General features: G+C 32.2%; 1 protein-coding gene across 1 annotated transcript; it reads left to right on the top strand.

Moving 5' to 3' along the window:
• The first annotated feature begins 9,419 nt into the window (after window positions 1-9,419).
• Window positions 9,420-16,761, top strand: LOC101212503 (auxin response factor 4). The gene is made up of 12 exons (XM_011658915.2): window positions 9,420-10,289; window positions 10,406-10,462; window positions 10,683-10,877; window positions 10,978-11,062; window positions 11,135-11,225; window positions 11,565-11,729; window positions 13,475-13,594; window positions 13,686-13,761; window positions 14,584-14,740; window positions 14,829-15,574; window positions 15,663-15,853; window positions 16,211-16,761. The coding sequence occupies exons 1-12, from the start codon at window positions 9,948-9,950 to the stop codon at window positions 16,392-16,394; spliced, it is 2,409 nt and encodes an 802-aa protein (XP_011657217.1). The 5' UTR covers window positions 9,420-9,947; the 3' UTR covers window positions 16,395-16,761.
• Window positions 16,762-17,361: the final 600 nt, after the last annotated feature.

The following is a 17,361-nucleotide window of genomic DNA, read 5'->3' as shown; positions in this document are numbered from 1 at the left end:
AAGGGGAAATAGAAGCATTGATATTGGGCCATAGGATGGGTTAGAGATATTCGACATGAACCATAATGTTGAAAATTGAAATATGAGAGAGTAAGCTTATCCAACAAAACATGTGTTCCCATTTTGTCCCAAATGTTTTTAACATAAAACACTGATTACATCATTTCAAGTCCAAAATCAGACAACCACTGAGCCCACCAGGCCCATTTCATTTTCTTTCATATCTTTCTTCATATACATCAAATCTTCCTAAATGATTTTTAAAAAAGCACTCCTTCAGATTCTGTTTTGTTTTCTTTTGTTTGGTTTCCTCTCCTTTTTTATGGAATAATTGAGTTTTATTTCTGTTTCTTTCTGACTTTACTACTTTAATCAATCAAAACTTTACCACTTACTCTTATTTTTATTATTATTTTAAACTTTTTTTTCTTAATCATTTGCATCCTCACCTACGTGGTTGAGGATTCTATGTTCAAATGATCAAGAGGTCTCGTAATCTTTAAAAGAGGTATGAATTACTTTCTATTTACACAGCTCTTTCATTCAGTGTATTAGTTACGTATTGTTATAACAGAATAATTGGCTTTTTCGTTTATGTTTTTTCGCTCTATTCTTTGTTTATTTCTTGTCATATAGTTTACTTTTTATAAAAGACACTATGCTTGATCACTTTTTCAAATAGATCGATTTTCATATTGTGGTCATTTCCCTTGTCTCATTCTCAAAGCTTTTATGGTATCAAAAAATTGCGTCCAGCGACAACAATTTTGAGTGATTTTTTTAACGATTGGATGATTCACCTTTTGAAGAAAGATCTTCTATAGAAAAAGAAAATAGTCGCTCCTAAAAGCAAAACTATTACAATCAAAGTAAATGATGTTATTTTTTTGGAAATTACAAGCTCTCACAACTCAATGAACGTAGTGTACAGTTACATGAAATTCATCAATCAAGAAATTGAAATTCCTTCAAAATTGATCAATATTGAAACTAAATCTTCTTCCACACATACTATAAACCTTGAGTGACAATATTGAACTAGGAAAAAGAATTCAAACAAGTATGAATATGCTATTTAACAAATGAATTAACAAATATTTTTGGAAGACATGGTACCTATTTAGAGTCATTATTGTTATCCAATTAAAAAGCAAGACCATATGCTCCTCAATCACCTTACTCCCCTTTTTATTTTTATAAATAAATTTTAGGTTAAATTATATATATATATATATATATATATAATATATATATATATATATATATATATATATATATATATGTATGTCTGTCCCTTTAAATATCAAAGTGATGTCCATTTAGTCTTCCTATTTAAAGAAATTTTTAATAGGGCCCTCCACTTGTACATCATGTCTATTCATATCATTTTCTTCAAACCATTTTTCAGATTTTAAAATTTTGTTATGAACTCACTCTCCTCCTAACAAAACAAGGTTGTAATATAATTCAAAACTCATGTTTGGATTTTGAGCATTAGTAACCAAATTCATTTTGTTTCCGTATTTTAATTTAAGTTTGTTTTCCACGTCCTAATACCATCGAACATATTTCTAGTGATTGTGATTACATTTGAACGTGAAGGTTTGAATTTTTTTTTGTGTAAGATAAAAAATCAACCGAAAAGAAATGTAAAGTAAATGAAATGGAAAAGGGAAGTAGATCCATTTATTTTAATTAATGGTATGATGATGGGAGGGGGGGAATGGTGAAAATAGAGTTGTAGGGATTGGATTTGGAGTAGAGGATTGAAACTTTGTTAAAAGCAAGTAATTATTCGTATGATGCCCCAATTGCAAGTTTGCCATCATGGGGATACCATTTGTCCCCCTCTAAAGAAGGCCCCACATAGTTTAGCCTTTATTTTTTTTATTCATTCATTCATTTATTTACTTTCTTTCTTAAAAAAAGAAGTTGGAAAATTTATATTAAAATTGGTTGGATTCCTTTGTTTGGGTATGACCACATAATAAATAATAAGTTCATACATTTTTTTTATAAAAAAAAAAGAAGAAAAAAAAAAGAAAAAAAGAAAGAAGGGGTTGGAAAAAGGAAGAAAAAGAGAAGAGGAATGGGTTTGAGGGGGACAAGGACATATGAGAAAGAGTACGAAAGATGCGGGCGATTAAAGCAAATAAAAAGAAGAAAGAGTAATACAAACAAAATCTACGAGACAACACACACACATTGATTTAAGTGTCAAATAAAACAACAACACCATTCACTATTTTTTCCTTAATTAACACACCTTTCATTTCTTTCTCTTTTCTTTTCTCTCTCTCTCTCTCTTTTTTTCACTTTTTTCTTTTTACCCCCCCCTCCCTTTCTTTCTTTCTTTCTTTAAGAATTTTGGAAGGGAAGAAACAGAAAGTTTTTTTTATAAAAAAAAAAGAAAAGAAAAAGTTTAAGGTGTATTCAATTTAAGGTTTAAGAGTGGTGTATCATGTAAATCCTGTAACCCTTAATTGCACGTCAACCAACCATGGACAGTGATAAAACTACCAAGATTAAGTTCCCTCTAAACCAAAAAAGAAGCCCCAGTTAGATTTATGCCATTATATATACCATACAACTTAGAAACCAAAGAGTGAGATGATCTAAGCTTTAAAAAGGTAATTATTTTTTTTTCTTCTTTCGTGGAGGGGTAAAGTTGTGATATTGGAGAAGAGTGGGGGTTGGGAGAGTGGAAGAGGAAGAAGAAGAAGAGGAAGAAGAAAGGGGACAGTGGGTGTTTACGTCTTTAATAAAGTGTTCTCTATTTTCATTATATATATATACACAAATTTATTTATTTATTTTTGCGACAATTGTTGGTGTGACCTCTCACTGTCTCTAACCATGATGTTACGTATCTTTCTTCCTTTTCTTTTCTTTTTTTCTTTCCATTCTCTTCCATATTTATTATATATTTCTCTAAATTATTCATACTAATATCTTTCTTCCATTCCCACGTGTGCCATAATGGTGCATGTTAAACCAATCTCCATTCAAAACCCTTCCAACCAAATACTTTGTTTATTATCATTTTTGTTGCACGAATCACTGCTTTGAAAGCAAATTCAACTAGATCGTGGTGCTAATATTAATATTGGTTGCTTCCCGAGGTTAACACAGCTCCCTACTTCTAACGTGCACTCGTCGAAAATAGAAATAAAAACAATGAAGAAACTTGCTTAGAACTTTGTATTGGTAGGGAGGATGGTGTATCGGTAGAGTGGAGAATGTGTATTTAAATGAATGAAATGAATTGGATGAGGGCTCTATTTATAATTGAGTCTCCCTCGATTGCCATATGAAATTTTGTCAAAAGAAAGGCATGGAGGAAAGATCGACGGGGGTGTGGAGTGTGGAAGAACAACAATTCGGATTGAGATGAAACTGAGATTGCCACACGTGGCAAAACTTTAACGACTGTGTTGCTGAGTGACACGTGGCGGACAGTTAGGGAAACTAGAAAAACTGTTCCGATGAGTATCAAAAATTACATTTTTATTCCCGCAACGTGAGACAACAATATAGGTAACTTTCTATTGGGCCAAAGGGCCCACATGTTTTTTCAACACTTTTTTTTGTTACTTGATCATAAAAACTCAAAAGTTAAATGTTTAGTTTACAACAATTCTATGTTGATTGACATTTTGAGAATTTTCCTATAATGTATGTAAGTGGAGATGACTTCCACCCTAGCAAGCTTTTAGGACAGTATCAATTCTTATTGTCAAAAAAAACAAAAAAGAATAGCAAGTTAGAAACTTTAAATTTAAATAATATTTACATGTACTACATTAGGATATTTATTTTCCTAGACCCTAAATTAATTTATATTATTAACAAAAAAAAAGTTGCTATTTTGAGAATTACAGTTGTGTTTGTTTCGGAAAATATGATATATTTTGGTTTTTTTAATTTTTAGTCTCCTAATTTGTATATTTTAATCTTGAATTTTGTCTGATTGAGCTATGAATGTGTGGCTTTTTAACGAAAGTTTATTTAGTTATTTGTTTTGTTTTATTGGGCTGCTTTGTTGTCATTTTGTATTGGAGAATTAAATACTGATGGCCGGTTTTACTATTCATTAATTTAAATTTATTACTATCCTAAATAGCTTTCTTCAACATAAATGAGTCTTCCAATTTCACTACATACCTTACCTTTCTACTCAATCTATTCTCACCTTCACTATTAATGTAAATTATCTACCCAAATTCATTCATGTAAGAAAATTTTCTAATTAACTTCAATTAAAATTTTCCAATTTTTGTTTCAATTATATCTTCATCAAATTATATACCCAAAAAACCTATTCACCTTCGCTTATCTTCATATCTTCATATTTACTTTGGTTTTACCTTTGGTTGGCTTCACACTTCCTTCACCTCTCATTCTCATTATTTCTTCTAAATTCTCACTTTATATTACTTTCAAAATTTGGCAGACCATTCATATTTTTATTTTTTCTTTATTATTTTCTCGTATTAATGAATTTAGAAAATAAAAAACGAGAGATGACCAAAAGTGAGTGAGTTCGACGGAGACAATTCTTAAGTTAGGTATATAGTGAGTATTGAGATGAGTAAGAGCAATTTGCAAAAATGGAGCATTGAAGGTCACGCTACATGTGGTACAATTTGGTTACTACGTTCATTTTATTGTGTGACGAAGCAATGTTGAAGGCAAATAATTTGGTTTTCTAAAACATAGGGTTTTTTTTTTTTTCTATCTAGATTTCTAATATGGGGTCATTGGTACTAAATTTATGTCATTAATTTTCGTCTTAAGTCTTATCAATTTTATTTTAAGCATTGTTTTTATAAGATGAAAATTGTAATATTTTTTAAAGTTTATCCGATGAATATTACGATTAGATTTTGATTTTAATTTGATGAAATTAAATCATGCGGTCGAAATGAATATACGTCTAGAGTTTAGGGTAAATTTTGATTTTTTTTTTAATTAATAAAATGTTTGATCTAGGAATTTTTGTTAGTTTAGTTTTATTTTTCGTTAAAATAAATGTAATTCAATGCCAAATTTGATTATGGAAGTAACATAACATTAACACAATAGCTTTCACTTATAAAATTCTATGAGCTACATTGGTGACTCGATTTAATTAATTTATTGGAAGACAAAATAATATTCCATTATTCAATTTGCCATAAAAATGGCAATTTAATGAAGTTGGCAAGAAATCCATTGTCATAAATAAATAAATAAAAGTAATTAGTTAAATTTGTACCACCCAAGTCAAATAATTGATTTAATTAAATATATAAGAAAATATTTATTAGTTTGCTTGTCACTATTATGATATGAATAATAAATCCAATAAGTGTAGTATTCGATTTCTCATTTTCGTGGCAATTAAACAAACATGATAAAACATTTGATTTAGTCGATTTGGAAAATCACGTTAGAAACTTTTTTTTTTTGAAATCGTGATTTGAAAATAGATAAAAAAAAAATCGAAAAACGAAAATTATGGATAGAAATTTATATATTTTTTAAAAAATAAAGTGATTATTGAAATGAGTATTTCTTTATTTACCATCAAATTGGTAAGTGAATAACACTCAACTTGAAGGTGTAGACAAATTTTCATATATCAACTAAAATAAATGGCTTAAAATTTATTGTAAAACAAAAGATATCACAACCTAATTACATAGAGCCCATTTGTAAATCATTTAATTTTTTGTTTTCTAAAATTAAATTCATACATATTCCTTCTCGTTAAAAAATTAATTATTATGTTTTGTTATCCCGTTTTTATTTATTGTATTTAAAAAGTCATAATATAATTTTGAAAACTAAAAAAAAGTGGAATTTACAACAATAACATGTGCATTCCACACATTAATAAATAAAAACAAAATTGACCAACACATGGTAATGATAATGACGTACTCACCGTGTTTAACTTCAATAGACTAAATTTAAGATTTGTTAAAAATATAAAAATTATAAGATGTTTGGGACGCTGACTTGATTATCATAGTTAGTGGTTACCATAGTATAAGAGTTATAATAACGTGAATTTTATATTAGTTTGTGTTTTAGGTAAAAGCTATTGTAATGTGAGTTATAATAGTTTGTGTTCGAGATACAAATATTTTAATATAAACATTAAATAGTAAACACAAGAGAGTATGAGTTGGAAAAACAACCGTGGAATAATAAATATTGTAAAAAATGGTTCTAAAGCAGTAATAATTGTAGAGTATAATAGTTAAAAGCATTGAAGTTCGAAACCAAAATTAAAAAACAAAAATAATTTTGATTTAAATCTTATTTTGGTATATAAACTTTATATCATGTTCTATTTTAGTCCCTAATTTTGTAAAAAAAAACGTTTGTTTTAGTCTCTCAACGTTAAAAAAAAGTTGCTTTGGTCCATACTATTATGATACTCCATATTCGTCATATTAATTAAATTGACAAATAGTCAATAAGTATTACTAATTTACCAACATTATTGAATCAAATAAACCCAAAAACTATTTTTTTTTTCTTGAAACTCAAATCTCTCACATCCTTGCTTGACAACCCTACTCTTGTTTTTTTTTTCAAACTAGAATCTTGAAACAACAAATTAGAGGAACATCGAGTATAATTAATAATTAATATATATATAAAACTGACACATTGATATTAATATCCACGAACAGGATAAGATGAAGTAAAAAATAAAATAAATACCACACTTATAAAATAAACACTACGAAATAGTAGACAAATATTTATCGGATGAATCAAAAAATCCAAAAGAAATAAGAAGAAAATATATTCATACACTAATACAACTTAATAAAAAATCGTCTATACTCCAAATACAAACTATTATAACTCATTTATTATCTCAAACATCATTAATATGTTTTCAAATAGAATGAACAAATATAACAAAATTTGATAGAACGTCGTTCATAGAGTTTTTGTAACGTTGTAAATAAAAAGAGTCATAAGTGTACCAAATATCAAACATTTCTAGATTTTTAAACCGTAATGGTAAAAAGGGTAAATAGGGTAAAATGTGAAATTGAGAAGAGAGAGAGAGAGAAAGGTAAATATATATATATATGGTGGTGAGTGGTGAGTGGTGAGTGGTGAGTGATGAGTGGTGAGTGGTGGGTGGTGAGTGGTGAGTGGTGGGGGCATTGAAGCAGCGCCAAAGACGCAGCCCTCTCGGTCACTTCCCTCTCTTTAAAACGACTAACTCAAACTCCAATCTCTCTTCATCTCACTCGCCCTTCTCTCGCGTTTCTACCACCACCTCCTCCCCCAAATAATTTCATTTCTTTTTCAACCATTTTCATCTCCAACACTATCATTTTATTCCCCATTTTATGTTTCATACATTTTAGATCAGTTCTCAAATTCCATCCCTCTATTATTCTTCCACCTCTCTCCTTCTGTACACTCTCAATTACGACCCGTTGGCATGAGCCACCAATTAATCAACCATTAACAAAAATATAATCGTTGAACATGAAAGATGATTGGAGTGTGAAGATAACATGAGTTTAGAATTACAAATCGAGTTCAAGATGCTTCAAACATCAATTTTAAATTACATTACATTGCATATCCATTATATTACTTGCTTCAAACAAATTGGTGGAGTTCAATTTATGAGGAGGTGAATAGATTAAAAATTTTCTTCATTCATCAAATTTGAAATGTAAGCTAGATATTTATTGAAATTTTTACACCACAAATCTACATCCGATTAACGTTCATTTCTGTTTGATAATCTAGAAAAATAAAGGACAATGTAAATAAATTGACAATTAAATATTAAATATTCTTGAAAACTACTTGCCAAAGTCATATACTGAAATAAAAGGACATCTCATCATAAAAGTGAAATCAGACCTTCAAAATTTCACTTCATGTTGCTAAAAAAAATGATTTTATGATTACTGAATTCCTCTAGTCAAATAAAAAAACAAAATTACAAATACTAACTTACACACGATACAAAATATATATATAACAAATTTAGATCAAGCTCTTATAATTTATAAACGATAAACCATATCATTAGTGTTAATTAATGATAATCTTTTTTAATACTTACAAGTCTTTAAACACTATTCAATAAAATTATCCAATCATGTAAAAGTTAAAATTGTGAATTATCATTGAACTAAAGAAATTGTGAATGGAACAATATTAGTTAGGGAAGAAATACGCATCAATCAAAAAAACATATAAAATACAGAAAAGTATATTATTGGATTGAAACCTTTACAAGGCAGGAGATAAAGTATGGATAATCACTAGGTAGTTAAATCCTCTTTTAACTTTTGTTCATACAAAAACGCAAACCTTTAATAAAATTATAAAACAATAAAATAAATTTAAAAACTGTTAAAAACATTTAAAACATAAGAAAGTATTGTGTGATTGATTAAAGTTATTATTATTTTGTTTAATTTTAGTATTAAGATTGAGATGAAAGTGAGATTGAATTTGCTATATTTTTGACCATTTTTCTTAAAAATATTATTACGTTTCTACAAATATTTTGTAGGAAATATTTGAAAATCTATTAAAAAATGTAGAACTTTTGCAATACTATTGTAAAAGCAAATTTGAGGAGAAAGGAAAAAAAGGGTAACAAAAGAAATTAGAGGAAGAAACGAAACAAATAAAGGAAGAAGAAGAAGAGGAAGAGGAAGAAGAAGAAGAAGAGGAAGAAGAGGACGCGCGTTTTAAGGGAGTGAAAAACAGTGATTCCATAACTAGAAATAGAAAAAAGAACAAAAGCTTTGATAAGACGTGAGATGCAGAAAAGAGTTGTACTCATACTGCTCACTCCTAACTGGTAACGCTGTTTGAGCTTTCTCTGTCTTCCCATTTCCCATTTTTCAATTTGTAATTTTGTTGCAATGTGCGGGGGCTCTCAGTCTTTAACAAACACCTTTCATCCAAACTCTCTAACCCCACCGATGGCTTTGTTCATGGTCCCCAATTCTCTCTCTTTCTTGGGTTGTTTTCTTATTACATTAGGATTCAATTCATCTGGGTTTGTGATTATCAGTTTCCTTTTTGCACTTTGGGTGATAGGCAAAATGGGGTTTAAGAGATTTTAATTGCGTTGGCTTAATATGCCCAGTACCTGTTTGTTAAAATAACTAAGAGAAGGATCTTCTTGTTTATTAGGGGAAAAGATTGTACAAAGAGAAAAAGAAATATTATTTTTGTTGCATTAATGAAAACCAACCTTTTTGTCTTTGGTGGAGGGCCAGGGTCTCACCCCACACACACTCTGTTACAGTGAAGGAAATTATTAATAAAGGGGAAAGGAGGGAGGAGGGGAGGGGAAAAAAAAAAAAGATAAAGCCAAGGCAAAGCAAAGGAGAAGGGGATGGGGGAGTGTGGGTTTTGTTCTGTCTTAGCCTGTCCCCCCACCCACCCACACATATACGCACTCCTCTCTCTCTCTTAACAGTCCAAAAGCCACCAAAGCATTGGCCTTTTTTCGCCTTTTGCTTCTGTGTTTCCTATGCAATTGTCTATGTCTGTTGCTTCTGCTCCCTCTTCTCAGTACCTGCAAATGGGAGAGGAATCATACTTTGAATTTCTTGTTATTATTTGATACCCTCCTTTTCTTTTTTTTCATTTCTTTTTTTTTTCTTCACTATCTTTTTAGCCTACTGGCTTAGCATCCATCCAAACACTACTTTCTTGTTGTTTTCTGTTCATCTCCTTTCACTTCTCTCCTGTTTTTAGCTTTATTGGTATCCATTCAGGATATGTTTTCAGCATTCTTTACCATGATTTGACCTCATTTCCAGTTTTCTACAGCTCTGGTCTTCTTGTCACCTTATTGCCAATTGATCACTCCGTGCCATTCCCCTTTCTTGTTTTAGTTCTGTTGGGAAGCATAGCAATAGGACACTTGAGTAACCCCTGGGTTGTTCATGGAAATTGATCTGAACCAAACAGCCAGTGAGGTGGGGAAGAATGCATATTGCTATGGAAATTGTGAAGAGGGTCTTTGCAATTGTTGTTTATCCTCCTCAACTTCTTCTTGTTCCTCAAATTCATCGTCAACTCCCGTCTCTTCTTCAACCTATTTGGAGCTTTGGCATGCTTGTGCTGGTCCTCTCACCTCATTGCCCAAGAAAGGAAATGTAGTTGTCTATTTCCCACAAGGTCACTTGGAGCAAATTGCCTCGGCGTCTCCCTTTTCCCCCATGGAGATGCGCACTTTTGACCTTCAGCCACATATCCTCTGCAGGGTCATCAATGTTCACCTACTCGTAAGTACTGGGTTTACATTTTAAATTCAATTTCTGCCTTTTCCACTCTCAACTAGCCTCATCCTCAGTTTTCCTTGACCCCTTTCGACTTTTAACTGTTCTTACCATTTGAACAGGCCAATAAGGAGAATGATGAGGTCTATACGCAACTTACTCTCCGTCCCTTGCCAGAGGTAGCTTCCAACTACTCAATTTATCTATTCCTGTTCTACCTGGGACTTTGTATTATGTTAATCTTAATTTGAAATTTGGGACGGTTAATAAAGTTTGTAGCTTTTTTAATATGCTCATGTTCTGGAGCTAAATTTAATCTAGTATTCTCTTCTGTTTAATTTAGCTTGAGGATGAGATGACTCTTAAAGTGGCTGAACGGTAAATTTTGATATCTTATAGTTATTAGGCACTGGTGTAGCGGGCAAAGAGCTGGAGGAGTTGGCGTTGAATGGAGCTGATGGAGATGGGAGCGGGGGGTCGCCTACTAGATCTACACCTCACATGTTCTGCAAAACACTTACAGCGTCTGACACCAGCACCCATGGAGGATTCTCTGTTCCTCGCAGAGCTGCTGAAGACTGTTTCCCTCCTCTGGTTGCCACTGCTTTCCCATGTTTTAATTTTAATTTTCCTCAGATGAAGCGAATTGGGTTTTGTTTGGGTATATTCTGAGTGAAGTTGATGGTTACTGCAGGATTACACTCAGCTTAGGCCGTCTCAAGAGCTAATAGCCAAGGACCTGCATGGCGTGGAGTGGAGATTTAGACATATTTACAGAGGTATATTGTGAGATTCCTTTTGTGTTTGTTGATTGGCTGACGTAATTGAACTCAATCTTAATAACTTGGCAGGTCAACCTAGGCGGCATCTGCTCACTACTGGATGGAGTATTTTTGTAAGCCAAAAGAATCTTATTTCTGGTGATGCAGTGCTCTTTTTAAGGTATTTATCTTCGTAGTACCCCCTTCATTGGTCATATTTATGCAAATCCTTCCTTTTGCGACCCCGGCATTATTTACCATGGACTTAACTTAGCTAGTTGAGATCAAATAGGTGTCTATTTCTTATTTCTGAAATATTGTCTATACGGCCAAGTATAGATCAAGATAAGTGTACTTTCCTATAAATATAAAATAATCTATAGAATAATAATTTTTTTTAAAAAACTAAAACATATGTAGACGCTTAGTTGACTGTCAAATTAGATACAAAATTATGCCGGTAGTGTTGAAATGAAGTTTGAGATCTCAAACCACGTAAGTGATTGTGTTGTGTCTGCAGGGGTGAGAATGGAGAGTTAAGATTGGGAATAAGGCGAGCTGTTCGGCCTAGAAATGGTCTTCCTGATTCAATTGTTGGCAACCAAAATTCTTGTGCAAATGATCTTGCTCGTGTGGTGAAAGCAATATCCACCAAGAGCACATTTGATGTGTTTTATAATCCAAGGTACCATCATGGTTCAGTAGTTTTTATTTTTAATCATGAAAGAGAATTTGCAACATCAAGAAACACTTTGCCTTAGAGGGTTTTTGCACTTTAGATGTCTCACTCTGACTGTGGGAGATGAATTGGAAATGAAAATTCAGAGATGTAGAAGTTTGTAAGTTCTTTTTAAAAAATGTAGAAGTTTGTAAGTTAGTACTTTGAGTCAATCCATTACAATTAATTAATTCCTCCTAAACTTCAAGGCTTGTAAAACTTCAATTATCGAACTAATAATTGTATCTTTAAAATCCTAAGCTTTCATAACCTAAATTTTGGAAAAGGAATCGACACAGTTCCTTTATTAGGATTTCGTTTTAGAATTGTTAAGGCAAAGTTTTCATGAAGGGCGAAAATATCCGTTGATATGTCGATATATCCCTAAATCTAAGGGTTCAGTATCCATATTAAAAATCCATGGATATCTCTTAACATCTTTTATAAATGCTTGTAAAACACAAAATATGTGTCTATATAATCCAATATTAATAGAATAACAATATTTGTAACTTAGTTTAGGAGTCTAATATTAATCTGAATAAGTTTTATTAATTTTGCAACTTTAAAAAATATATGTTGATATTGATATATCCGTAAAATTGAAATATTGATATTTTACTCCTTGGTTTGCACACATACATAAGACTTCTTTAAATGCACAAATTAACATAACATTGAAGAGAAATGTTAGAATCAAATGGATAGTAAGGGATTTCATTGCTAGGAGTGGTTTTCATCTTCTCATCTTCTCCCATCTTTTTTTACTTATTTAGAGGCTGCGTGATAATTTTTCTTTTTTGCTACTTTGGTAGAATTTTGGGAGAAGTATTTTATTTTATTTTTTAAAATCTGAACCTAGAGCTGTTTTAAATGAAATCAAGTGAAAGTAGTTTTATTTCTCCAAATGAGGGTTTAAATTGATTCACTCATGAAAGTTTAGAGTTTAAATTGATTCAATTGTTAGATCTAGTTTTAATTGATACACTCCAAAGCTTAGGGTATACATTGATTTTATTTCTCTAAATTTACGGACGTTTATGGAACAAGCAAAGGAGAATATCATTTTGCTTTATCCTATACTAGTTAGACAATATTACTCCAGAATCCCAGATTAGAACCGATTTATTGTTCTTTCATGAGGAAAGCTTCACAAGTATTAGAATTAAATATTTACAAATATTAAAAGCAATTACAACAAGCAGACTTTTGTATTTTTTCCCTACATACAATGAAAGACAGTTTTTACTTACTACTTCATTATTCTTGGTTTTATGGTCATTACTTTTCTGAGGCCAGACAAATATTTGTAACTTGATCTTGTAAATTTGATATTTATGACCCTGGATCATGTAATAGGGGATCATTAATCATTCCTATGGTTCAAACTAATGGTTATTAGTGGATTATTAATCATGCAAATTTATTAGTTCAAACCATGGGAATGAATAAGGGTCCTCTAGTGTAAGTTGTGGTAGCCAAATGGTGTTTCCCTTGACAGATGTAAAACTTTATGAACTAGTAAGAATCAGAACTGTTCGTGCTATGGTCAGTTCTTTCATATATTCTCTATTTAGTTTCATACTGGTTAATGTGCTATATTTTACTGGCTTGTATTATTACTCATCCACAATTAGAACTTGATAGTGTGTTTGACCAGCCTTTACTTGCTCAGAAAATATGGTAACATGTTAGAACATACTGACTTGCAGGGCATATCATGCACAATTTATTATATCTTGTCAGAAGTATGTGAAGAGCATCAATAATCCAGTGAGTGTAGGCACAAGATTCAAAATGAGATTTGAGATGGATGATTCACCAGAAAGAAGGTTTATCCCTACACAAGCAAGATCAATGGGCTTTACTTTGTTCATCCATTCTTATAATACAATTATGTTTATAGGTATTTGTTTCTTGCAGGTTTAATGGTGTAGTTGTTGGAATTAGTGACATGGATTCCTTTAGATGGCCGAACTCAAAATGGAGATGCTTAACGGTAAGTGTTATTGTAATCCCCATATTGGTTCACATAAAAAAAACATCCCCATATCTTCAGTTGCAGCATCTTAATACTTTCAATGTGCAACTGCAAGGAGTTTATTTATGTGAAAATGAGAATATTGTGTTTGATCTAGTAAATTTTATTCTCAAGTAGTCTAATTTAAAGAAGGCTCGTCGAAAAGTTTTCTAGGCAATTTTATTCGCTTAGCATGTCTTTTAAGGCATCAATTGCATCCTGAATTATGTGATTTGTCCGGAATCAATCCCAGAATTTGAATAATTAATTAGGGGCATTGATATTGGAAGAATATGGACATCACTAAACATTATTGTTAGAACGTTGAATTTGTTATCTTAACGCTTTAAATGATTAAGTTCGGTGCAAGGGGTCTTGTTTGTATTCATATTTATGCTATTTATGGTATTGGTTGGTCCTTGGGTTTAAAGGAGTGCACTATGCAAACTCTCTAACATCTATGAACTTGTACTCTTTAGAATTCAAGGACATACATGTACAACCAATAGAACAGATCCTACTCAAGTAAGGTCGTTCTTTGAATTTGTACTCTGCTATTTTCTCTTTACTAAAATCCGATCTCTCCCTTTGCCTGTCGACGTAGCTAGCACATTATTAGTGAACCACATTTTCTATTTGTTGATTCGTGACAATTATGTTGTATAAAAGGGAGTTGCTGCATATAAATATGCACAATCTATCTATTGGGCACCTTGCAAATTTGTAGACTAGATGCTAGTAAGAACCTTGTGGAAGTTATCACAATATATAGGAAACTTTCTAATGAGTACAATCCATCAGGTCCGATGGGATAAAGACAGTGATCATCAAGAACGTGTGTCACCCTGGGAGATCGATCCTTCTGTTTCTCTTCCGCCTTTGAGTGTTCAGTCTTCTCCAAGGCTGAAGAAACTGAGGACTAGTCTGCAGGCAGCCCCGCCTAACAACGCCTTTACTGGTACGAGCGTCCAAGTTGAAAATGATGAATTGTGTTTCTTCTAAATTCAAGTTAAAAAATCCTTATCATTTTAATTTTTCTTACACAGGGAGGGGCGGTTTTATGGACTTTGAGGATTCAGTTAGATCCTCTAAGGTCTTGCAAGGTCAAGAAAATGTAGGTATTGTATCACCCTTTTATGGATGTGATACTGTGAAACGTTCACTGGAGTTTGATGTGCGATCTTCTGCACAACAAAACCAAGTGTCAGGTGGAGTTGAAAAACTCAATATAGCTGATTATGTAAAGGTTCATGCGAACTCTTCTTTCACAGGCTTTATGGAATCTGATAGATTTCTGAAGGTCTTGCAAGGTCAAGAAATATGCTCATTGAGGCCACCAACTAGTAAACCAGAATATAGTTTAGGTGTTTGGGGAAAGTTCAATCTTAGTGACAACTCTTTTAACACATTTCAATCACCAAACTCCAATTTTTATCACATGGCGTCTAACAGCGCCCAAAAGATGTATTTCCCTCGTAGTGAGATGCACAGTACTGGCCAAGCGGCCATGATGCTCTCAAATGATAGCAACTTTCCAAGAGAGAGTGCCTTGTTCAACCCATCTGCTGTTGGTGCTAATGTTATCAGGACTAAAATGGAAAGGACTAGTCGTTCTCTTGATCGGGAATCTCTACATCTGGCATCTGCTCCTCCAACTTTAGGGTCGAATATGCGGAATTCCAAGGATGAACATGTGAATGATAATGCAACTGGCTGTAAACTTTTTGGCTTTTCCTTGACTACGGAAACTGCTACAAACGTGCAAAGTTCAGGAAAGAGAAGTTGTACCAAAGTAAGAATTGGCTGCAGAGAATTTGACCGGTAATGTTATCTTTACTGTTCTTTTTCATCCATGCTTATCTTTCTCTTATCAAGTGAAGGTTCACAAACAAGGCAGCTTGGTGGGAAGAGCTATCGATCTCTCTAGGCTGAATGGCTATACTGATCTGATTTCTGAACTGGAGCGGCTGTTTAGCATGGAAGGTCTCTTAAAAGATCCCGATAAAGGATGGCGAGTTTTGTACACAGACAACGAGAACGATGTAATGGTTGTTGGGGATTATCCATGGCAGTAAGTTCTTTATCTTGAAATCCTCTTTATTTCCCTTCATGAGAACAAACTAAAATGAATTATGACAGAGGAACTTCCAGAAACGTTAAGTATAAACTGGATTAGTTGGCTAAAGAATTTTTATAACCTAGGTGAAAGTAGCTTTTTTCTTCATAGAGCTATATAAAACTTTTGAACGCCCAAGAAAGCTAAGTAGAGAGTCTCATCTGATGATTTTGGTAGCAAAGTAGATGATTATATTATTATTGACCCCTTCATTAAAAACTAAGTTGAAGCTTTTCAAATATTAGTTCGTAAGGAAACTCAGCTTTTGATCTTGTTGAACGATTGTTTTCATCTCTCATTCATGCCGTGCAGTGACTTCTGTGATGCGGTTTCGAAAATCCACATATACACTCAAGAAGAAGTGGAAAAGATGACAAATGGAGTGATCAGCGATGATACTCAAAGCTGCTTAGACCAGGCTCCTTTATGTATGGAAGCATCAAAATCCTCTTCAGTGGGCCAACCTGATTCTCCTCCAACGGCAGTAAGAGGTTAATTAATAATCAAGATTGAGTGTTTTTCCCATATTTCCTTAGAAGCATGTATTTTCAATATCTATCGCTTCATATGTCAAGCTCGAAGTTGGTAGCTTGGCTGGCTGCCATGAACGGCGTCATGTAGCTTCGTGTCTCTCTGCCATATAGGTTAGAATCTGTTTCAAATCTGTGCTTTTCTAATGGACTGTTTGTGTAATTCTACTCATCTTTTAAGCTGTGTGAAATGGTATGATATTGAAGATTCTGAACTTTGTAGAAAAGAATAAATTTGTTCAGCAGCTGCTTGTAATTGGAATCAGAGATCATGTAGATTTGGTTTTTTGTAAGATAGTTCATGGAGTTGGTTTGCTGTTTGAAAGCCACTAATCGGATTAGTTGCACTTCTTATTTATCTAAATATTTAATAAGAAAAAGAAGTAACTTTTTCCTTTTCAAATTATATCATTTTATAAGGTACCTAGTTTGGGAAATAATAGGATTATTAGGAGAATATTAGCATATGACTATTAGGAGGGCATATTAGTATTTAGCAAGGTATATATTGTAGTTTCGTTTGATTTTGCAATACATGTTTCTATTTTTATTGTTCTCATTTGATCTTTGGTATTTCTCCTTAAAGATTTTCTTTTTTCCCCCTCAACAAAAGCAATCAAAATGATAAATTAACATTTTGATTAAAATATTCTCTAAATATTGGCTAGCCAATGAGAATTTTGAAACAAAAACTTCGAAAAATATAAAAATCCAGGTTTTCATTTGCATAATTAAAACAAAATGGCCAATCCACTGAAAGGAAAACAAAGGTGAGAGAGGAAAATGAGAACTTTAAACTTAAATAATTAGATTAATTTAAACTCTCGATTTCATTTTATTGGAATACATTTATAAAATTTGACACAGTAATCTAAATTAGTAACATTCTTAGTTTGAAATTCATATTGATACAACCTCTACAGTGATTGATAC

This window comes from Cucumis sativus, chromosome 6 (assembly GCF_000004075.3).
Source record: "Cucumis sativus cultivar 9930 chromosome 6, Cucumber_9930_V3, whole genome shotgun sequence".
Classification (NCBI taxonomy): domain Eukaryota; kingdom Viridiplantae; phylum Streptophyta; class Magnoliopsida; order Cucurbitales; family Cucurbitaceae; genus Cucumis; species Cucumis sativus.
Note: the sequence above shows the minus strand (reverse complement) of the source record. Positions and strands in the feature narration are given on the sequence as shown.